The 23,707-nt window shown below is 40.3% G+C and overlaps 3 protein-coding genes and 1 long non-coding RNA gene across 6 annotated transcripts in view; 1 reads left to right on the top strand and 3 right to left on the bottom strand.

The window, feature by feature from the left end:
* The window catches only part of LOC107551336 (ATP-binding cassette sub-family G member 2-like), a 17,869-nt gene extending 13,903 nt beyond the window's left edge, over window positions 1-3,966 (bottom strand). The window contains exons 1-3 of the mRNA XM_016232911.1: window positions 3,737-3,966; window positions 1,750-1,940; window positions 1,208-1,267 (exon numbers count right to left, since the gene is read on the bottom strand). Coding sequence (XP_016088397.1) covers window positions 1,208-1,267; window positions 1,750-1,940; window positions 3,737-3,739 — 254 coding nt within the window. The 5' untranslated portion in view covers window positions 3,740-3,966. The remainder of the gene's footprint in view (window positions 1-1,207; window positions 1,268-1,749; window positions 1,941-3,736) is intronic.
* A 745-nt stretch (window positions 3,967-4,711) lies between these two features.
* On the bottom strand, window positions 4,712-18,068 carry LOC107551349 (equilibrative nucleoside transporter 3-like). Of its 2 annotated transcripts, none has more exons than XM_016232923.1 (7): window positions 17,912-18,068; window positions 16,657-16,758; window positions 14,507-14,899; window positions 12,240-12,322; window positions 7,720-7,946; window positions 7,420-7,582; window positions 4,712-5,410 (listed from the first exon to the last, which is right to left on the bottom strand). In XM_016232923.1, the coding sequence occupies exons 3-7, from the start codon at window positions 14,834-14,836 to the stop codon at window positions 4,786-4,788; spliced, it is 1,428 nt and encodes a 475-aa protein (XP_016088409.1). In that variant the 5' UTR covers window positions 14,837-14,899; window positions 16,657-16,758; window positions 17,912-18,068; the 3' UTR covers window positions 4,712-4,785. The 2 variants fall into 2 exon arrangements, with proteins under 2 accessions (XP_016088409.1, XP_016088410.1); XM_016232924.1 differs by having other exon boundaries at window positions 18,026-18,045.
* A 4,520-nt stretch (window positions 18,069-22,588) lies between these two features.
* LOC107551342 (nuclear nucleic acid-binding protein C1D-like) overlaps window positions 22,589-23,707 on the top strand; it is a 2,859-nt gene continuing 1,740 nt past the window's right edge. Inside the window, exons 1-4 of one of the 2 annotated variants that reach the window (XM_016232917.1) lie at window positions 22,610-22,669; window positions 22,805-22,850; window positions 23,205-23,354; window positions 23,448-23,514. In XM_016232917.1, coding sequence (XP_016088403.1) covers window positions 23,217-23,354; window positions 23,448-23,514 — 205 coding nt within the window. In that variant the 5' untranslated portion in view covers window positions 22,610-22,669; window positions 22,805-22,850; window positions 23,205-23,216. Of the gene's footprint in view, window positions 22,670-22,804; window positions 22,851-23,204; window positions 23,355-23,447; window positions 23,515-23,707 lie in introns of both variants that reach the window. The other variant, XM_016232916.1, reaches the window with a different exon arrangement.
* LOC107551343 (uncharacterized) overlaps window positions 23,424-23,707 on the bottom strand; it is a 1,037-nt gene continuing 753 nt past the window's right edge. The window contains exon 2 of the long non-coding RNA XR_001604755.1: window positions 23,424-23,539. This is a non-coding gene — a long non-coding RNA (uncharacterized lncRNA). The remainder of the gene's footprint in view (window positions 23,540-23,707) is intronic.

Below are 23,707 nucleotides of genomic sequence, written 5' to 3'. Positions count from 1 at the left end.
ATCTCCACCCCTAAACCTACCCATCACCTAACCATCTCCACCCCTAAACCTACCCATCACCTAACCATCTCCACCCCTAAACCTACCCATCACCTAACCATCTCCACCCCTAAACCTACCCATCACCTAACCATCTCCACCCCTAAACCTACCCATCACCAAACCATCTGGACCCCTAAACCTACCTATCTCCACCCCTAAACCTACCCATCACCTAACCATCTCCACCCCTAAACCTACCCATCACCTAACCATCTCCACCCCTAAACCCACCCATCTCCACCCCCTTGATGTGGATCCAACCACGCCCCCTGGTTCTTGTGTTCTGCAGTGAGGGGCTACTGAACATTTGCAAACAGACAATGCTAACTATCCTAACATCCCATTTATGAGCCTACTCATTTTAGCAGTGACTAACAAAAAAATTATTTTCAAATATTTCGCTTGAAACGTGTGCTTATGGTGTTGTTAGGACCCACTTTATCCACCTTATTTTTCAATGCGGAAGTAAGCCATTTTCTGTCAATGTGCGAGACTTCCAGTTCATTAGCCGCTGCAGGGAAATAACGAGAAGAATAACCACATGCAGTAAACGGTAAAACGATTTGCACTACAAACCAGTTTGGTCATAATTAAGATAATACATTAAAATAATATGGTAAGACACACCAGTTTGAAACAGCAAGCTGCAAAACGAGCTGTTTTGTACAGTTAATTATAGCTGGAAGCGGATGAGACCGGAAGCAAGACACATTAAATTTACAAATGGCCGCTCCCGCTTTTACGGGAAAAATAAGGTGGATATTAAGTGTCCTTAACTTCTATGCACTTACATTTAAATTAAGTTTTCACATTGTACTCATATTTGAAAATACCTTCCTGAATTTATATCTGTAATTTATTTCTGTAGCTACACCCATTTCACTGCCGACCCCTTAAACCTAACCATAGCAAAAAACCTGCCCCTAATCTTATCCGTATCCCCCTCAATGGCAGCAAAAGTGCTAAAAATGAACACGACAGGTGCACTGCACCTAACAATTGATTATTTTATTATTAAGTACATAGTATTTAAAGATTGGGACCTGACATTCTTTAAAATTATTTTTTTTAATTGCTGACATTGTATCTAATGCAATGAGGTTTAGATATTAGTGGCCAAATACTATTAAAACGAATCAACAGAAATAAATGAAAAAGCGCTTACGATGTCTTCCCACTTCCAGTAGGGCCCATAATCGCATTCATTCCAGGGCTCAAGATGCCACTGCAACAGATGGAAAAGAAAACATCACGTTTTGGACTGCTTTCAACTAGACGAGGAGTTCTTTCAATTGCGAGCAGCTCTTTGCGCAACTGTGTATCACTGATTCTTCTTCATACACTGCTTCTATTTAACTGTGCAAGAAAACACTTAACACTGAATTAAAACTGTGACGTAATATGCGTTTTTCACTACTTAGAGAGCAGGGAGGCTGATATAATGCAGATATAAAACCAATGTATATTGCATTTCAGATAAATTGAGTCTTTCAGATCCCCCTTTTCCCCGTGACCACTATTACTGCACCCCTCAAAATACAGATGGGCAGGCTGGGACATGTCAGATCTAGGCTAAATAATTTAATTAATTCAATCTAAAACTACACTACCCTACACTATGTTGTTCCTACAGGTTTATGCTAACATGCTTATGGAATGAGTAAGTGTGTCCAAATGTTTGACTAGCAGAACATGTCAAACCATTACCTGACATCTCTGAGGATGTCCTTTTCAACCCACTGCCTACTAAACATTCCTAATCGTTCCTTGATGCGGTAGCGGAGACTGTGGAAGGTGACAGTGGGGCCCGGAGTCTGGAAACATGGCGCTGTCTCCTCTGTGTCTGTGGAAGGCTGCTCGTTCACAAGCACCTCATCCAGCATGATGCCGTCCTCTGTCTGCAGGAGATGCACACGGATTTAAACCAACAACCCAACACTATTACTCTTCATTTGCACCGCTCCTAACATGTCAAGCGCTTTGAAACCAGAAACATGGAACTTGTATTTTATAAACCAATGTCAAATAATTATCTGGAGTAACTGATTACTGAAGGAGGAAGTGTTCAATGCAGTAAATGATTTACTACAAACGCAGTAAATGATGTTAATGATACATTTTTGTCATGTGTGTCAGATGCACAGCAAACGTATACAACATAACTTCATTTACTTTCCGTTTTTAATTGTGGTCATTTTTGTTTGTACCTCTTAAAATGAGCATGCTTTTATATGTTTAAGTTAGTATTTAGCCTAGCCACCTTTTTCTTCAACGCGGAAGTAAGCCTATGGGCGAGACTTCCGGATCATTAACAACGTGCAGTAAACGGTAAAACTGGTTGCACTACAAACCAGTGTGTTCATAATTCAGATAATACATTAAAACAATATGGTAAGACACGCCGGTTTGCAATTTCAAGCAGCAAAACGAGCGGTTTTGTACAGCTAAAAATAGCTGGACGCAGATGAGACCGGAAGCTAGACCCATAGAATTTACAAATGGCCGCTCCCGCTTTTTACGGCAAGACAAAGTTGACTAGAGAAAGAAATATCAGAATATGTTCGTCACGTCGTCTTCATTAATAATATAATTGTACTATCTACATAATGACAAGAAAGCGGCCAGGATACCTAACATAACATATTAAATGCATTGCTAGAACTTACTGATGCTTGTGCTGTTGTTATCCTACAAGGTGATGTCACTTCCTGTAGTAGGAGCCTGGCGGCTCTTATTTAGAAAACGTTTTATTGTTTAGTATGTTTACTACAGAACTATTACCCGCCGATAATAGTACTGTAGTAAACATCACCGCTACTGGGCAACAACTCGAAACCGACAAGACAGTCGGTTCTTTTTAGAGAATCATCGTATAACATGAATACTTCAAGAACGATTCGTTCATTTTGAACGAATCTTTAAAGTGACTCGGAAAGAACGAGTCGTCTCGGGGAGTGATTCGTTCAGTCGCGCATGCGCAACATCCTATAGGTTCTGTACTGGAATTAGTCAAGTAGTTCACCTGTTTCGAGTCGTTCATTCATCGCGTGACAGCCCCATAAACCCAAACCCGAAGACTTGTCAGAGAAGAGCTGTGGTGAGCTAATCATAGACTGAAGACCCAGGTAAACAATGAATTCATCTTTTCTGTTTCTTACAGCACTTTTGTATTGTTTGTAGTGTGATCAACGTTTGCGTAAGTAGTAGATGTGTTAAGGAAGTAACACGTAACATTTTAATTATATTTTGCTGAAATGACTCGGAAAAAAGATTCGTTCATTTTGCTGAACGAGACTCAAGGGTCCGAGTCGGTAAAATGATCCGAACTTCCCATCACGACACAGCAGTCAGATTCTCGAACGAATGAATCGTATGAGTCGGTTCTTTAAATAAAAGCAAAATGATTCTTAATCAAATGACTCTCAAGAGCCGGTTGTTTGTAATGAATCAAAAACATACAACATATACGTTATTCGTAAAAACCCACATTTAACATTCGTTACTGTCTTTCTGAAATGTTGTTCGTAGTAAACACTTACTAGTAGTCATAAACAGGGCAGCTAGTTAAATTCGCAAATCGTGTGTAGGGCAAAGTACACTAAGATAAAACTCAATCCACGGCATTTTCCATCTGTTTACTTAAGTCGCTGTCTCTAATCAATAAAAAAGTATTAAAGGATATGCGTTTACGTACCATGTTTTTGAGAAGATGTGCTCCGGTGGGGTATTTTGGTCTACCTCTGGTGGTCCTGAAACCTTTGGTTAGTTTGTAAGTGTGGGTGGGCTTTAACTCGCACTTCCACGAGCATCACAAAGACGAGACAACCTGATGATAAACTGTGTCTCCTCCTCACAGCTTCACAGCCTCACAGAACTGCTGCAGGACATGCATACAGAAGAAGGGACAGGTGCATCTGCATCTGAAGATTGCTTCCTCATGCAAGGATAATAAATGAGGAGGTGAGGTGATAATAATAGTTACATTAATAGGTCAGGAGTGTGAATTTGCAGGTTACTGCTGTTTTTCATTGCCTTAATATTTAATTAACCTTTAAATCACAATGAAATGAAAAAAAAAAAGTTTAACTGAAAGCAAGAATGTAATCACCAATCTTTCTCAAATGTAACAAATTTCTTAAAACGATACATTTGGAAATATTTTCTTAAAGATAGTAGACGCTGCAGAAGTGCATGGTGCATCACAGCTATTTTGAATTTATGTTGACAATTTAACAATTAATTTCAAGCATTTAAACACGAGCTTTCATTTAAAAAATCAGGTTTCTATGATTAATATTTGTACTTATTTATTTGGTGTTAGATATGCTATATTTTTTTGGCATTTCATTTGAAAATGTCCTTTCACGATAACACATTGTAAACATGACTAAAACCCTTAAAGCATAAGCACAAGTACACGTACAATGCTTCTTTTTATGCAAATGTTTTATTATAAAGGTCGAAATGGATAAACATGATTGCATATTATCTGAAAAAAATAACAATAATAAAATCGACTGTAATCGAAAAAGCATAAAAAACATTTAGATTAAAAACGAGAAATAAAAAACACCCATTTCATTGTGACCACTAAAATGCATAAAGCCTGTAACAAAAAAATAGGAAATATATATATATATATTTTTTTTTTTAATTGGCAAAAGTCTTCTTGAGTGCTGTAGTGTAAACAATCAGTCTCGTGGCAATACTGTAAAGGTCTGAAAGGCAGCCAGTCATTTAGACTCAGATAGAGTGAACGAGCGCCACAGAGAAGGCTGACCCCACAGCAAGCCCCAGCGTGAGGAAGAAGGACATGACGACCCCCGCAGGCTCAGCCAGCTCCCGCGGCACCACTTTGGGCCCGTAGATCATGGGCAGTGTGCCCAGGTACCCGTTGGAAATCCCCAGCAGACAGACGAAGACCACGGGGAAGAGGTCATGTGCAAAGAACACACTGTGCAGATGGTACCGGGGCTGATAGTTGCAGAACATGAAGAGAGGAACCAAGGCGCTTCTGGAGACCACCAGCAATGGCAGCATGCGGCTGGTGGGACCCGGCACCTGCAACCAGGCCGTGACCTGGCGGCCGCAGAAGTCTGCAACGTTGTACAGTAGAAAACTAGTCAGAGGCACAAAGTATGTGCTAGCCCAAGGGCTTCCAGAGTCTTTATTCATAGACTGGATCCCTGAGGAAAGAGCAGGGAAAATCAGGATGGAGATGAAGAAAACGTAGAAGACGCAGCTGCCCAGAACCCAGGTCTTCTTCAGGATGGGTTTGAGGGGCGGCACGGATCCAGAGGACGAGTCTGAGCGGCTGCTGTGGCTGTTAGACTCACTACAGGGTACAGCTGCTACTTCCATGTAGTACCTGAAAGAGAGTTAGACAGACAGACAGACATCCTGGTATTATGATTAGGAATGTCACAATATACAATTCATAGAGACATTCACTGTGATGAACATATTTTCCGTTCCTGTATTACAATTGTGTTGTGGGGCTTAAAAGTCAAAAATGTTCAGGTGGTGTAACTGTCTGGACGCTGAAATAAATGGTTTCACTTATTATTTGTTTGTTTACCAACCGTATTTATCAAATCTTTTGTTAGCATTTCTATAAAATAATATGAATATTGTAAAAACTAGTTTTCTGCTCCTGAAATGTTAAAATGTTGTCATGGGGTTTAGTCTAAAATCGGAAAACTGAAATACAGGGTTTCACTGATTGTTGTTGTTATTCATTTATTTATATTTGTTTACCATTCAGTAATTTTGTTTCCAAATCTTGCGTTACTATTTCTATAAAACACAACACATTTCTATAAAATAATATGAACTTTGTAAAAACCTGTTTTTATTTCTGAATTACAATTTTGTTGTGGGGCTCAAAATCAGATTTGTTTAGGTGGTGTCCAGACACTAAATCAATGATGATGATGATTGCATTTATTTAAATATATTTCATTTTGTTAATTTTTTTTATAATTTAAGCTGAAATGTGTTCACTTTTATAATTTTGTCATTTGTGTTTTGTTTAAAAAGTCAGCCATTTTATTGCGTCATAGATCAGCTTAAACAGAAGACCCCTGTAGACCCTCACTGTGTCAAGATTACAAATAGTTTAAGAATAATACTGATTAAATATTGATACTGGTAATTTGGTATGATTGGTAGTATGGTGATGATACTTGACCTTTTATGTTACGGAAATTGTATTAATTCAGTTTTGCCAAATGGTGTAAAAAAAAAAAAGTCATTAAATTCAATATTTAAAAATAATAAATCCATGTAAAAAATATGTTTGAAACTATTTTTGCAAAAAGAATGATTATGATATGTACACTCACCTGTTAACCCTTCCAATGCTTGTTTACTTCTTTAGTTTAACTCTTTGTTTAATACTTTTACAACTTATTCCAATAATGGGAATTTTAAATATTTTATAAAATATTTTCATTACTGAATAGAATAGAAATCAATGATAGGTTCTTGAAAGTAAGGATTTACAAGCAATGCTTTACACAAAACAAATGTGATTCGCTTGCATTGTTTAAATCATTTATTGTGATTTAATCAAGTAATAATTTAACGATTCAATCAAATTTTCTTGATATAATCGCATCATGTAAATGCAGCACTCTAGTGCCACTTAACAGTAACTCTGAGTACTGCATTTACATCAATAATTTTCATCATCATATATACTCACTAAAACCTTTAAAGCTTTCAACTGTTGAACTTAGGAGATATTTCACAGAATCTCCAAGATGCTCTTTTCTGCACAATGATATTTGAATCGGAATAAGATTTGACAGCTGTTCTTCACACAATTATGTCATACGGTTTTAGACGATTAGGGATATAATACCAAAGTCATATGGACTGTAATTATACACCCTTGTCTCTTTTATTACAATTCAGGTGCTTGAAAGGGTCTCCTTTCAATGCCATTGTATTGGAAAAGAGATTCTGCTACACTTCTCCTTTTGTGACTGTTTGGTGGATATAGGATTTAGAAAAAAATCCCTAACTCAAGCATATAAAAATAGTATGTTGGCACATCAGCAACTGCTGATCTCTACATCACAACTGTGTCACGAAACTGCGGTTTGACCCCAGACCGCCGATGAAACTCATGGATTCACTACCAGCACCACACTTCCCCTTCCAACAAAGAGCTCTGTGAATATCATGTAGTCAGGTTTTTATATGGTAGATATTCATGAGATAACTGGAAGAAAACAATGCTCCTTTTGTGTTTGTGCATGGGTCAAATGTTTAGTGTAGTGGAATATTCATAATGGCTATCAAGGGTTATGCAATGATAGAAATGTCATACCTTTAATGGGTTTGTGCTACATGTTAAGCAAACTCGCTCACCTTGCGTAAGACAGTCTGGGCAGCAGCAGGTACATGATGATACAGACAAGAGTGAAGATGTCTGCTGTGATGAAATACACCAGCGCACTGTCGGTCACGTCACTCGAGGCAGCCAGGTCTACTGTTGATGCCAATGCACTCAAAGTGCCACCCATGGCCTGACCTGAAGACAAAAGACACAAGCTTAGTCTTGTGGCGCCACTGTATATTGTGCTGTTGGCTGTTTTTTTATATATTTAGAGATAAATAGCACCGATTTCCTTTCAGTCAACTCAAGAGGATGAACACTTGTAGTAGTACCTGATATGATTGCTTGAGATATCCTCATTGGAAAGTAGCCACTGATACCAAACACACTGCCAGAGAAGATGTTGGACGCCCCACTGACCAGCGCCACACTGGCCAGCGTTCCCCCAAAAAACTGCATCCTACAGCCAGACATGTCCACTTTCACCAGCGCTGTGGTCACCACAAACACAACCAAGATCACCAGGAGAGAGAACATTACCCGCACCTGAGAGGAAACCCTGAAAGAAATACAGAGGCCAGTGTGAAAGACGTTCGAGTCGGGACGAGTTGATGGAATTGTCAGTGATAAAATTCAACATTTGCATGTTTTTAAAGGGGTCGTGAACTGCGAAATCAAAATTCCATTGATCTTTCGATATATAAGAGGTCATTGTGCTATAAAAACATTCTGTAAGTTTCAGAACTCAGAACTTTCTTGTTACTCTAAAAACAGCTTATATTGAAGCCAATCTGCCAAAACGACAAGTTGTGGAATGTGCCACTTTACGATGTAATAGTGTGGATAAGCACCGCCTCCGCAGAAGAAGATCAACGCCTGCTTCTACGTCACTGTCTATTTAGCCCCGCCCACAGATTCGCGCACATATTAGGTAAATGACAAGACAAACACAGTTCAACGCAGAAACCAAACTATAAACTTTATTTGATGAACTTTATTTTTAATGAAGTGCCCGACCACGTCAGTAAAAACGTGGACTTTTTTTGACTTAATTTTACCGCGGATTCGTTTACAAACAAGGCACAATTCGACGCAGGATTTTCAGAAATTTTTTAACTAAAAGACGATGCTGTGCCGAATATATTGGATCTAAGGCCATGTCCACACGTACACGTTTTTCCTTCTTCCATTTAAAAAAAAATCTCCGTCCACATGAAAACGCAAACGCATGCTATGAAGCACTGTCAAGAGCATGCCAAACCAACAGGTGGCGATATAATCTCAACCGTATAGCCATGTTGGCCAATCAGAAGTCTAAAAAAGTTTCCAGTAGGCGGAGATAACAGCGCAGACTCCGACGTCACAAGCCAAAATCTCCGGTTTCACTGTCTACTACACGATAACACTGCAACCAGAGTTTTTGAAAATCTTCACCCTGGCAGGCGTTTTCCAAAATGTTCGGTTTCAGTAACCTGGTGCTGCGTTTGCGTGTGGACGAACGGCCTAACCGCGTAGAAAAAGCTGCGGTTTTAAAAATAACCGCATTCGTGTGGACAGGGCCTAATTTTGCACCACACAAGTGTGAGTAACTGTTTTTATTATGTGGTCACTTTTGCTTTGTTACTACGGTTTGTTAGATATATACTGAGTATTTATGCGTTTTTAACCTAAATCACTGCAGCTTCTATCAAACATACACAACTTTTAGCCAATCATAGCAGTGGGCATTTACTTCTGAGTCGACGATCGGTCACACCTATTCAAACAGAGCGTTCTGATGAGGGGGTCAAAAACAAGACAGAAAATAGCCTATTACTTCTGAATTATTATGTTTTTTGATGTAAAAATCTTGATCCGTCCTTCGGATGAGACGTTAAACCGAGGTCCTGATTCTCTGTGGTCATTAAAAATACCAGTAGGCGTGTAACCCCGGCATCCTGGCCAAATTCGCCCATTGGTCTCTGTCCATCATCATGGCCTCCTAATCATCCCCATATACTGATAGGCTTCATCATTGTCACCAATAAGCTGGTGTGCGGTGGGCGTGCTGACACAATATGGCTGCCGTGGCATCATCCAGGTGGATGCTGCATACTGGTGGTGGTTGAGGAGATCCCCTCTCTTAATGTAAAGCGCTTTGAGTGCCTAGAAAAGCGCTATATAAATGTAACAAATTATTAGTAGTAGTATTATAACATTATAAGTGGACCTCAGAGAACAGTACAAAACAAAAAAACAAAACAAAGGCAGTTCATGACCCCTTTAAATCTTGGCAAATTAAACATTCAAGTGATCTGAAACCATTCAAGCACAAGAAGACGCAAAAAAGAAGGAGAACTTGATTCAGCCGGCCTGTGATTCCCAACCTGGGGTTTCAGTTTGTATGGGGAGTGTGGGAACTTGCATGCTTTGAGGTCAAATATGGATGCAAAAATGTTAGTTTATAAGAATGCTCTTAATGACTGGCCACTCATGTTTTCTTAAATGCAATTGCGGGGGCTTTAAGCACAGCTGATGTGTTCTATTGTCTACCAGGCAAAAACAAATTCCTGGGTTTATGCTAGTGATAGACAGATATATTGGCCAGCCACTTAATCGTTCAACTATACATTATTCGCATCACCAACTAATTTATAATCATTCTATGTATTGGCATCATAATCGTGCTGTCTAGATATAACAATAGTTGTGCACTGATCATGAAATTTGAGGCCGATACTAATCACTAATCATTGGCTGCAACTCCACTTGTCGACGATCGGTCACACCTATTCAAACAGAGCGTTCTGATGAGGGGGTCAAAAACAAGACAGAAAATAGCCTATTACTTCTGAATTATTATGTTTTTTGATGTAAAAATCTTGATCCGTCCTTCGGATGAGACGTTAAACCGAGGTCCTGATTCTCTGTGGTCATTAAAAATACCAGTAGGCGTGTAACCCCGGCATCCTGGCCAAATTCGCCCATTGGTCTCTGTCCATCATCATGGCCTCCTAATCATCCCCATATACTGATAGGCTTCATCATTGTCACCAATAAGCTGGTGTGCGGTGGGCGTGCTGACACAATATGGCTGCCGTGGCATCATCCAGGTGGATGCTGCATACTGGTGGTGGTTGAGGAGATCCCCTCTCTTAATGTAAAGCGCTTTGAGTGCCTAGAAAAGCGCTATATAAATGTAACAAATTATTAGTAGTAGTATTATAACATTATAAGTGGACCTCAGAGAACAGTACAAAACAAAAAAACAAAACAAAGGCAGTTCATGACCCCTTTAAATCTTGGCAAATTAAACATTCAAGTGATCTGAAACCATTCAAGCACAAGAAGACGCAAAAAAGAAGGAGAACTTGATTCAGCCGGCCTGTGATTCCCAACCTGGGGTTTCAGTTTGTATGGGGAGTGTGGGAACTTGCATGCTTTGAGGTCAAATATGGATGCAAAAATGTTAGTTTATAAGAATGCTCTTAATGACTGGCCACTCATGTTTTCTTAAATGCAATTGCGGGGGCTTTAAGCACAGCTGATGTGTTCTATTGTCTACCAGGCAAAAACAAATTCCTGGGTTTATGCTAGTGATAGACAGATATATTGGCCAGCCACTTAATCGTTCAACTATACATTATTCGCATCACCAACTAATTTATAATCATTCTATGTATTGGCATCATAATCGTGCTGTCTAGATATAACAATAGTTGTGCACTGATCATGAAATTTGAGGCCGATACTAATCACTAATCATTGGCTGCAACTCCACTTGCCAATTTTTTTATTATTATCTCTGTTTTTGCAGAGTAGGCTTGTTGACATGCTGTTAAAGCTCCTGGAGTGGTTTGCAGAGAGTAAGGGAGGGGTTAGCCCTTGTTTACAGGTTAACATCAATGCAGAGGGTGAACACTGAAATATTTCTGTCATCCAGTTTTTATGATCCAATCGCTCATCCCAATTCAGTTAGTCTTCGCACAAAACAGCGGTGTGTCCATCAAGCAGCTTGTTTTTACCATACCTGCTGGCCACAGTCTTGAATCTTTAAAATTAGAGTCCAATGTTCACAACAAAACCACAAAAAAGGGAAGTCTGGAGACAAACATGTAATGTTTGAAAATGGACACAGCGAGGCTTTATTCTCTGAGAGCACAGGAATTGGCTACATTTACAAAGGTACCACAGTACACTTGAACAGGACTCTGTGTGTGTGAACTGATTCAATTGAGGCTCAGCAAGAGATGCTTTGATTGTGCTGCAAATGAAGTTGCAAACTCATGCGCCTGTTAGAAAACATTTTTGGTTTTTATTGGAAGACAAACTAATGCTACTTTTCAAAAATTCTATCCTGCACTCTTGGTTCGGAAGCACTTTAGTAAAGGGACCAATTCTCACTATTAACTTGTTGCTTATTAACATGCCTATTATTAACATATTGGCTGTTTATTAGTACCTATAAGCACATATACTGCATGACCATATTCGACATCTCTAATACCTAAACTTAACAACTGCCTTACTAACTATTAATAAGCAGCAAATTAAGTCCTAGTTAATGGTTTATTAATGAGATATTAAAGTGTGACCAATGGTTCCATAAAGAACCTTTAACATCCATGGAACCTTCCAATGCACAAAAGTTTCTTCAGATTATTGAAATTATTTGTTCACTGAAAGTTTCTTTGGGAAACCCAACATGGTTCTTCTATGGCGTCGCTGCTAAAACCCCCTTTTGAATCCTTTATTTTTAAGAGTATGGATTTAACAGCATTTGAAATCATAACTCGCATGTTCTGAGTGGATAATACGGAAAGTTAAGTGTGTTTGTATATGCGTTTTGAGTTTGAAGATGTGTGTCTTTTACCTGTTGACCAGGAGGTAGTTGAGGATGAGACACAACACAGAGGGAATTGTGGACGCAATGGCGATGTAACTCTCAAAGTAGTCCTGCACACCAGACCAAAAAAAAACAATTAAGTGACAATGCCAGTCATTATCGCTAAATAACACTTATTTTATAAATAAATGGTCAAGACACATTGGATGGAGTTCTTTTCATTATGTAATAATAAAGAGTGCAGACTGATAAAAGATGAACAGCCACACGGAGCAATGTTTTCCTGAGCCAACTGTCAATTATACAGTTAGTTTGAGGTCAGTATACACACATATCTGATCGCAGAATACCACTGACCAGTCAGAATCAAGTATTCCAAGAATCAAGTATTTACACAGCATTCATTTGATATCAAACTGCAGGTCCCCACGGACCCACTGAAGAAGAAAAAAATACTCTGAAAGTCAAAGGGGATCAGAAACTCGTTGGTTACCAACATTCTTCAGAATGTCTTCTTTTGTGTTCAACTGGAGAAAGAAACTCGTACAGGTTCGGAACAACTTGAGGCTGAGTAAATGACAGCAGAATTTTCATTTTTGGGTGAACTGTCCCTTTAATTATCATGAATGTAATGACAAAAGGACATACAACTCTATAATTCTATCAAATTTGCCCTTAAAGCAAAGCAATAAACATTTCTTATTTGTGAATGATGGATCTCCTTTAAAAATATGCCACATGCTCAAAAAACAAAGGTGATCGGAGCTCATATGCTCTTGACGATCCATAAAAGAGTCTCATAAAGTTATACGCTTTCACTTTCAGCATTTCCTGCCCTGTCGAATAAAACCAGAGATTGGGCACAAGTGAGAGTGACAAACAGAAAATGAGTATTAAATCAATACTCATGAACTCACAACTTATGAGTAGTGATTTCTGCAGATTTCTGTTTATGACAACTAAAACCTCTTCGTTTATGCCTGGCAACTAAGAGGGAAATGCAAACTTAAAGCAGTATCCCAGGACGCACCTCAGCCTTCTGATTCAATCTATTTAGAAACAAGCATGAAAGTGCAGCCAGTGGGCATAATCAGATCAATTCCAAAGGGCAAGAAGGAAAGAAACGGCAGACTAACACTATACTATCACTATCAGAAGAGGACAGATTCTACCTAATAACTAACTCTAGAACACACTAAAGGAGCAAAAGAGAGCCCGTGCTTCTGCATATGAAAGGAACATCAGTTCTGTCAAATATCACAAGACCTTGAGAATGCTGGGGTGAGCAGAAAGTGCAGAAACATGTTGTGACTGCTTTAAATAACTTCAGCGTGGCAACAAGTAGGTGACACTCATGCCTGAGACAAACACATTCTGTGTCATCTGACACACTTTAGCAACAGCTGGCACATGACGGCGCAATGTATATACTGTGTACGACTTGCTATTCTTCAAAGCTGCACTGTACCTTATTTGGGTCATTTTTACAGAATTTTTTGCTACAATAAAATCCTGTCAATCGGCTTACTGTAAGTTTTACCACCTGTATTATTGTTGTGGTTATCAGTACATTTTACGGTAAAAAGCAGATGTTGGTACTTCAAGCAGATTGCTAAATTAATATTCTATACAATTATTAAGTTGTAAAATATACAGGCACCAATATGCCATGCCTTAACAACTAAAATAGCATTACAGTCAGTTTTATTTTTTTTTATTAATTTAACGAGTTTTTTTTTTTTACAGTGCTAATAAATAAAATCATGTAAATAACAGTGGTCAAACGATATAGATTTTTTGTTTTATTTACTTTTTAAGATTCTTTTTTTTTTTCATTATTTTGATTGATTTATTAGATTTATTTTATAAGATATTCAAACAGATTCATATGTTTATTAAATAATTAAAGACTTGCTTAAATGATATAAATGTGCATTTGCTGAATCCCCGACAGAAGATGAGAAAGTATTGTAGCATTTCCCTTTCTATTACTACACTCTAAAAAATGCTGGGTTAAATACAACCCAGTGCTGGGTAAAATAGCAGCATTTTTTAGAGTGTAATAATAGAAAAGCGAACGCGACAATACTTTTTTGTATACCATTTATATTTCTTTAACATTTCTGTCTAATAATTTCATCAACAGAGCATTTAAACAGAGACTAAGGGAGATGAGATGTCTGAGGCGCTGATGTTTTTGATGCTGTCAAAATAAAAGCCTCCGCTTTGGCAATATATCTGTCAACCACTAGTAAATTACAAATAAAAGTGTTCTAATTTGTTAAAACGCTTACACTGAGGTCATTGTGCGGTTCCTCTTGACCAGAGGGACTGGAGTTGTTGCTGAGCTTGTAGAGCCAGTACTGTTTGGCTGTGATGAACACATTCCAGGGCAGCAGAGAGCCGATGCCCATCAGAAAGAAGATGATGTACACCAGATTGTAAGAGTCCTCCGGGCAGTGACGAGCCGCCAGGGACCCTGCCGGCTGCTGTCGGGAAAGCAATGGCGAAGTGTCGTCCCCAGACGCCTCACCCTCTGAATGCTCTTCGTCACACATGGAGGAGATGGTGGTGGGAATGTAAGAGGAGTTCACGCTGGCCTGTAGAGACTGCTGACCATCCATTCTCAAAGAGACGGGACGGAGGGAGGGGAATGGATATGTGAGGATGACCAGGAGAAACTAATGCTGGAGGAGAGAGAAAAAAGAGATCGAAATCATCAATAATAAAAATTGAAGTTGCAAAATGCAATAACAAATGCATTCAGAGGTGGATACCTAATGATTGGGAGCAGGGGCGTAGATGACGCGGGGGACGTGTCCCCCCCACTTTAAATATCATGTAAATTCGTCCCCCGCACTTTTTCGGGCAAGTGTGTTTGCATAGAGGTTTTCAAGAGCCGGTGTGAATAAATATAGATTTAAATTCAAAGAGACAGGATAGTCTGTGCATGATCTGATGTTTTATTCGGACCCAGAATAAGGCGAGATGAACATTCACGGAGCGCTAAACATTCCGTGCAGTGTGTTTCATTCATACTCGAAGCTGGTGCGCAGAAAGTCGTACAAGGACATTCCTAATATGGACAAAGGCGTCCAGCTATCGCTGTATGAAAACAGTTGTTTTCAGAAAAACTGAAACGTTTGGAAACATGAAGACTTTAAACATACGATTACGACAATATATGGTTTATTTGTGTTTGTCAAGTCATCTCCAGGTAATAAATAAAGTATATGAACAATGCAGTGCTAACTGACATAGCATTTATTACAGTATAGAAACTATTCTGCCTTATTATGTGATAAAAAAAAGTGTTTGTAGTATATAAGCAAATCATTATTATTGGTTATTGTCCAGCAGTTATCTGATTTCTAAGCCAATGAAAAGCTAGAAATTAGAGAAAAATTTAAGTTGACTATACACCAGTCAAACGTCTTTAAACAGTAATTTTTAAGTCCCTTCTGTTCACCAAGCCTGCATTTCTTTGATCCAAAGTACAGCAAAACTGTACAATTTTGAAATATTTTTACTAGGCTATTTCAAATAAATGTTTTCTATTATATATAGTTTATATATATAGTATATATAGTTTATATATATAGTATATATAGTTTATATATATAGTATAGTATATATGTATAGTTTATATATATAGTTTATAGAATATATTTTAAAATGTACTTTATAGTGATTTCAAAGCTACATTTTTTGCATAATTACTCCAGTCACACGATCCTTCAGAAATCATTCTGATATTCTGATTTGCTGCTCAAAAAACATGAATAATAATTATAAAAGTTTTCTTGAGCAGCAAATCGGCATATCAGAATGATTTCTGAAGATCATGTGACACTGAAGACTGGAGTAATGACGCTGAAAAATCAGCTTTGATCACAGCAATCATTTTAAAATATATTCAAATAGAAAGCAGTTATTTTAAATAGCAAAAATATTTCACAACATTACTGCTTTTGCTGTACTTTGGATCAAATAAATGCAGGCTTGGTGAGCAGAAGAGACTTCTTTATAAAACATTAAAAATCTTACTGTTCAATAACTGTTGACTGGTAGGTTATATAGATTACAGAAACGTTATTGTAATGTTTTATATATATATATATATAACATTTCTGTCCCCCTCACTTCTGAAATGATGGCTACGCCCCTGATTGGGAGGTAATTACACCAAATCATTTGGATAACAAACTTTGCCTCAGGCATTTCAGAATGGCATGATATTGGTCTGCCGTTTAGTCCAGTTATGCACACAATGGTTTAAAAAGTAACAGCACGCCTCACCTTCACAAGTCACATGATTTAACGTATCATGCATGTCCGTGCTTCCCTTGGCAAGCACCACTAATAAAGAGGAAGGAATTTCAAAGATCTAGAAACCACTTCAGTAAAACACAGACAACTCGTGAAAAACAGTATTCAAACTCACTAGAATGTCGCCTGTCTGCTCTTAAAATCTGTCTGCCATCCTGGAGACGCTGTCCTCTCAGATCACAGAGAAGAAAGACGTAAACACTCGGGACTCTCAGCGCTGCAAGAGACGGAGAGAGACCATATGTGAGAAAACACCTCCGCCACGTTACTCCGAGTACGCCGAATTTCACACCGTAGAGAATGTGTCAATCGGTTTCTAACCCAGTCTGACTACAGCATCATTCAAGGAATGCTGGAATAACTGCTGATGCCTAACATGCATCGCTTACACTAATTACAACACGCTCCTGTACTCTACTCAGTCACGTTGACACCAGACTGACATCTGCCTAGGAGACTACAAACATACACTAGGCCTGTCGCAATAATCAATATATCGACTTATCGCGCAATATATGTACATGACCTCAATCATTTTTGGTGACGCAATAGGTCGCCCATTATATTTACTTAAAAATGTATTTCACCATGTTTTGTACGTTCCACTTGCACCTGTGTCTTTTGCAGCTTCTCGTACATAACGTGGTGTAGTTGGTTCTTGTTCAAATTTAAAAAATGCTTCAACAAAAAAAAAGTTTCATCAGCAGATATGGTCTTGTTTAGGGATCTGTGCCTTTGTGCATGCGGACATCTGACTGCTGAGTAGTGATTGTGTTTTCCAGCAATAGTGTGCAGCCTTCATTTACAGAGAAAAGAATGCCAGGAAAAGTTATTTATGCATTTTTCTTTTTTTTTTCTACTGGTCACTTTGCACTTTTTGTTAGAAAATGTTTATTTACGACTTGTTCAAGTTTTTTAAGGTATCTAATATGTTGATACTTCATTTCCATGATCTAAATATTCTTAAAAATTAAAAGTTTGTTGTCATTTGGAAGTGTGTAGGCCTTCTTGCATTATTATGCTGTTACATTATGATTATATATTCAGTGGCATAAAATGCTCTTTAAAATGACAATAATATCGCTTATCGCAATTATTTCTGGGGCAATATATCGCACAACAAAAAGTTGTTATCGTGACAAGCCTAACATACACACAAACTCCACTCTCTAAAATACAGCTGATAATATAACATTTTTTGGTGGATTTTTAAAGTAAAATAAGTGTTCATTTCAAGTCAGCATTATTCTTCAATTCATACTGTAATCAGGTGACTGTATATGGCATTCCTTCACTCATGAATCAACTCAAACCTGCTGAACTGGATGAAACGGTGAACTGTAACAACGCTTATGAATTTAGAAACTCACCAATAGCTTGATTTGAGCTGCATTCATCCTTCTCGCACCTGCTGTCCACTGACAGACGATAACAACACTCTACCAGTAGACATGGTGACTTATGTATGCGTCGGAGTAACTCACACAACGCGAACTGTAAATGTATTAGGCAGAGATTGTCTTAACATAACAACACGGCTTCAAATTAAAAGCCTCAAGGCAAGTTAAAAGTCATGTAAGCAAAACGAGTCGCTTTCTATACGCGCGAATTGTATTTGCGGGTAACGAGGAGGTTGTAGTCAACAGAGGATTTTATAAAGACCGTTTTAAATATAAGGTGTCAACCCCTTTTAAGCAAAATTAAACGCAAGTCCATTTTCAGGCAAACTTTAATATGACAATAAACGTCCACTGCTTTAAAGTAAATTAATAAAATACTACACTAAATACAAAAACGTTTTTCCCCTCACAATTTTAAGCACGGATGAGTGGCTAAAAAGGACCCTGTTGAAAAAACCAGCATATGCGGTTTAGGTATGTTTTGACGCTGGGATGCTGGTTTATGCTGGTCCATGCTGGACCTTTGCCGGTTTAAGCTGGTCTATGCTGGTCCATGCTGGACCTTTGCCGGTTTAAGCTGGTCTATGCTGGTCCATGCTGGACCTTTGCCGGTTTAAGCTGGTCTATGCTGGTCCATGCTGGACCTTTGCCGGTTTAAGCTGGTCTATGCTGGTCCATGCTGGACCTTTGCCGGTTTAAGCTGGTCTATGCTGGTCCATGCTGGACCTTTGCCGGTTTAAGCTGGTCTATGCTGGTCCATGCTGGACCTTTGCCGGTTTAAGCTGGTCTATGCTGGTCCATGCTGGACCTTTGCCGGTTTAAGCTGGTCTATGCTGGTCCATGCTGGACCTTTGCCGGTTTAAGCTGGTCTATGCTGGTCCATGCTGGACCTTTGCCGGTTTAAGCTGGTCTATGCTGGTCCATGCTGGACCTTTGCCGGTTTAAGCTGGTCTATGCTGGTCCATGCTGGACCTTTGCCGGTTTAAGCTGGTCTATGCTGGTCCATGCTGGACCTTTGCCGGTTTAAGCTGGTCTATGCTGGTCCATGCTGGACCTTTGCCGGTTTAAGCTGGTCTATGCTGGTCCATGCTGGACCTTTGCCGGTTTAAGCTGGTCTATGCTGGTCCATGCTGGACCTTTGCCGGTTTAAGCTGGTCTATGCTGGTCCATGCTGGACCTTTGCCGGTTTAAGCTGGTCTATGCTGGTCCATGCTGGACCTTTGCCGGTTTAAGCTGGTCTATGCTGGTCCATGCTGGACCTTTGCCGGTTTAAGCTGGTCTATGCTGGTCCATGCTGGACCTTTGCCGGTTTAAGCTGGTCTATGCTGGTCCATGCTGGACCTTTGCCGGTTTAAGCTGGTCTATGCTGGTCCATGCTGGACCTTTGCCGGTTTAAGCTGGTCTATGCTGGTCCATGCTGGACCTTTGCCGGTTTAAGCTGGTCTATGCTGGTCCATGCTGGACCTTTGCCGGTTTAAGCTGGTCTATGCTGGTCCATGCTGGACCTTTGCCGGTTTAAGCTGGTCTATGCTGGTCCATGCTGGACCTTTGCCGGTTTAAGCTGGTCTATGCTGGTCCATGCTGGACCTTTGCCGGTTTAAGCTGGTCTATGCTGGTCCATGCTGGACCTTTGCCGGTTTAAGCTGGTCTATGCTGGTCCATGCTGGACCTTTGCCGGTTTAAGCTGGTCTATGCTGGTCCATGCTGGACCTTTGCCGGTTTAAGCTGGTCTATGCTGGTCCATGCTGGACCTTTGCCGGTTTAAGCTGGTCTATGCTGGTCCATGCTGGACCTTTGCCGGTTTAAGCTGGTCTATGCTGGTCCATGCTGGACCTTTGCCGGTTTAAGCTGGTCTATGCTGGTCCATGCTGGACCTTTGCCGGTTTAAGCTGGTCTATGCTGGTCCATGCTGGACCTTTGCCGGTTTAAGCTGGTCTATGCTGGTCCATGCTGGACCTTTGCCGGTTTAAGCTGGTCTATGCTGGTCCATGCTGGACCTTTGCCGGTTTAAGCTGGTCTATGCTGGTCCATGCTGGACCTTTGCCGGTTTAAGCTGGTCTATGCTGGTCCATGCTGGACCTTTGCCGGTTTAAGCTGGTCTATGCTGGTCCATGCTGGACCTTTGCCGGTTTAAGCTGGTCTATGCTGGTCCATGCTGGACCTTTGCCGGTTTAAGCTGGTCTATGCTGGTCCATGCTGGACCTTTGCCGGTTTAAGCTGGTCTATGCTGGTCCATGCTGGACCTTTGCCGGTTTAAGCTGGTCTATGCTGGTCCATGCTGGACCTTTGCCGGTTTAAGCTGGTCTATGCTGGTCCATGCTGGACCTTTGCCGGTTTAAGCTGGTCTATGCTGGTCCATGCTGGACCTTTGCCGGTTTAAGCTGGTCTATGCTGGTCCATGCTGGACCTTTGCCGGTTTAAGCTGGTCTATGCTGGTCCATGCTGGACCTTTGCCGGTTTAAGCTGGTCTATGCTGGTCCATGCTGGACCTTTGCCGGTTTAAGCTGGTCTATGCTGGTCCATGCTGGACCTTTGCCGGTTTAAGCTGGTCTATGCTGGTCCATGCTGGACCTTTGCCGGTTTAAGCTGGTCTATGCTGGTCCATGCTGGACCTTTGCCGGTTTAAGCTGGTCTATGCTGGTCCATGCTGGACCTTTGCCGGTTTAAGCTGGTCTATGCTGGTCCATGCTGGACCTTTGCCGGTTTAAGCTGGTCTATGCTGGTCCATGCTGGACCTTTGCCGGTTTAAGCTGGTCTATGCTGGTCCATGCTGGACCTTTGCCGGTTTAAGCTGGTCTATGCTGGTCCATGCTGGACCTTTGCCGGTTTAAGCTGGTCTATGCTGGTCCATGCTGGACCTTTGCCGGTTTAAGCTGGTCTATGCTGGTCCATGCTGGACCTTTGCCGGTTTAAGCTGGTCTATGCTGGTCCATGCTGGACCTTTGCCGGTTTAAGCTGGTCTATGCTGGTCCATGCTGGACCTTTGCCGGTTTAAGCTGGTCTATGCTGGTCCATGCTGGACCTTTGCCGGTTTAAGCTGGTCTATGCTGGTCCATGCTGGACCTTTGCCGGTTTAAGCTGGTCTATGCTGGTCCATGCTGGACCTTTGCCGGTTTAAGCTGGTCTATGCTGGTCCATGCTGGACCTTTGCCGGTTTAAGCTGGTCTATGCTGGTCCATGCTGGACCTTTGCCGGTTTAAGCTGGTCTATGCTGGTCCATGCTGGACCTTTGCCGGTTTAAGCTGGTCTATGCTGGTCCATGCTGGACCTTTGCCGGTTTAAGCTGGTCTATGCTGGTCCATGCTGGACCTTTGCCGGTTTAAGCTGGTCTATGCTGGTCCATGCTGGACCTTTGCCGGTTTAAGCTGGTCTATGCTGGTCCATGCTGGACCTTTGCCGGTTTAAGCTGGTCTATGCTGGTCCATGCTGGACCTTTGCCGGTTTAAGCTGGTCTATGCTGGTCCATGCTGGACCTTTGCCGGTTTAAGCTGGTCTATGCTGGTCCATGCTGGACCTTTGCCGGTTTAAGCTGGTCTATGCTGGTCCATGCTGGACCTTTGCCGGTTTAAGCTGGTCTATGCTGGTCCATGCTGGACCTTTGCCGGTTTAAGCTGGTCTATGCTGGTCCATGCTGGACCTTTGCCGGTTTAAGCTGGTCTATGCTGGTCCATGCTGGACCTTTGCCGGTTTAAGCTGGTCTATGCTGGTCCATGCTGGACCTTTGCCGGTTTAAGCTGGTCTATGCTGGTCCATGCTGGACCTTTGCCGGTTTAAGCTGGTCTATGCTGGTCCATGCTGGACCTTTGCCGGTTTAAGCTGGTCTATGCTGGTCCATGCTGGTCCTTTGCTGGTTTATGCTGGTCCTTTGCCGGTTTAAGCTGGTCCTTTTGCTGGTTTATGCTGGTCCTTAAAGCAGCATCCCAGTGTCAAAACATACCTAACCAGCATATGCTGGTTTTTTTAACAGGGGAGGATGAACAATAAGCAATTACTTTTATAGTAATAAATACTGTTTAGGTGCACTGTGTTAATTATTAGTGTGATATTTACTTGTAGTGTAAAAAACACACCGCATAACGCCCTGTAAGTTAAAATGTTTGATATTTAACACTCCGCACTGTAAAGTTACTTGCATAAGCAGAAATAAAGACAATAATTAAAAGTAAAATCATCAGTAAATGGCAAGATAAATGGGACAAGGGAAGACATCTTTATAACATCCAGAAAGAAGTGGGAAGGATGAGGATGACAGGGCGAAGTACCAAGGAGGAAAATATAATATCAAGGTTAAGACTGGGTCACACAAGACTAAATAAGACATTACATCTAATTGGAAAACATCCCACAGGTCTGTGTGAGTATTATCAGGAGGAGGATTCAGTAGAACATGTTCTATGTCCAAAATATATTACAGAAAGAGAAATATTCAGAAGGACACCACAGGAGATACTAGATGCAAAGCAAATATTCGGTCAAACAGGAAATTATAATTCTTTAATTGTATTCTTGAGGGAAACTGGGTTAATAAATAGAATATAAAGTTCTGGTCCACACTCCAGTATAGTAGGTGGCGGTAATGCACCTTAACGGTGGATGCCACCCGTCATAAAACATGAAGAAGAAGAAGAAGAAGAAGTTACTGTTACTTGCATGGCTTTTATTTTGAAACACCGCCCGCGTGTTTTTTTTCTGTGTTCAGTGAAGGCTCAGTGTCGCGTGTGGTTACAGGTAAGAGCTTTATAAATAACATCGACTTGTTTTATGCGTAACAATGATTTTAATAAGTGTTTAAAGAGCTGTCTTCGATGGCGTCTCATTGATTTTTTCAGTCAGCGACACTAAATGTGCTTTTATTACACGCAGTCACTAACGCACGTGGAAAAAGCTGGACTCTACTTGTTATAATCTCGTATGTTTTATACTTATTATTAGTTTGATATGCTTCGAGTGATATATAATGCTACAGCGTTAACATAATCTGGGTTAGGGTGTCTTTAATCATCTGTTATGTATGCCCACATATAGTCAAGTATCATAATTTACATTTCCAGGCCTAAAAAAGTCAAGTTAATAAAATCGTAAAATATCATGGAGAAGTCGTGGATTTTTTTAGTTTTTCAGCTATGCTCAGTTATGAAATATAGTTTGAAGTTGGTCTTTGTGAGTGCATGTTTTTAATTAAAAAACCCACAAACTAAATTCATTGGTAGGAACTCTTGATTTATATGAAATAATTTTGAATAATATATCATTATGTTTTCAGTGTGTTCATACGATGGCTGATGATGGTCCAGCAGAGGATAATCCCACTGAAATTGAGGAAAACCTGAATGATTTTGATTCCTCTTTGAGCTCTGTCCAGAATATGGTCCAAACGCTCGTGTCCGTATCCAGAAGTCACAATCTGCTGAAAGTATGTGAAAGCAAATGCACAAATGAGCAGTTATATGAACATTATCACATATGAATGGCTTATTTTTTCAAATCTTTTTGTACCTGATTTAAGCTGGATCCTCTTGATCGAGCTAAATTGGATCTGATGTCTGCATATGCCCTCAACTCAATGTTCTGGAGTAAGATTTACACCTTCATGGTTTGCTTTCACGTAGGGGTGTGCGATATTGACACAAAAGAATATCTCGATATTTTCTGGGACTTTATCGATGACGATATTGTGCTGGTACCTTAAGGACTGCCGAAGACTCCTAATGTTTTTAATACTCTTCATATTCTGTGTGCTGGTCAGTTCATACTGATAGAAATGAA

This window comes from Sinocyclocheilus grahami, unplaced genomic scaffold, assembly GCF_001515645.1.
Source record: "Sinocyclocheilus grahami isolate Dianchi unplaced genomic scaffold, SAMN03320097.WGS_v1.1 scaffold421.1, whole genome shotgun sequence".
NCBI classification, from domain to species: domain Eukaryota; kingdom Metazoa; phylum Chordata; class Actinopteri; order Cypriniformes; family Cyprinidae; genus Sinocyclocheilus; species Sinocyclocheilus grahami.
This window is presented reverse-complemented; position numbering and strand designations above follow the sequence as displayed.

Excerpts from the sequence above, each read along its gene's own strand:
- LOC107551349 (XM_016232923.1), bottom strand. The coding sequence starts at position 14,836 with ATGGATGGTCAGCAGTCTCTACAGGCCAGCGTGAACTCCTCTTACATT. Across the intron at positions 12,323-14,506 it reads AACCGCACAATGACCTCAGT|GACTACTTTGAGAGTTACAT; the intron begins GTAAGCGTTTTA and ends TCTGGTGTGCAG. Across the intron at positions 5,411-7,419 it reads CCCAGACTGTCTTACGCAAG|GTACTACATGGAAGTAGCAG; the intron begins GTGAGCGAGTTT and ends ACTCTCTTTCAG.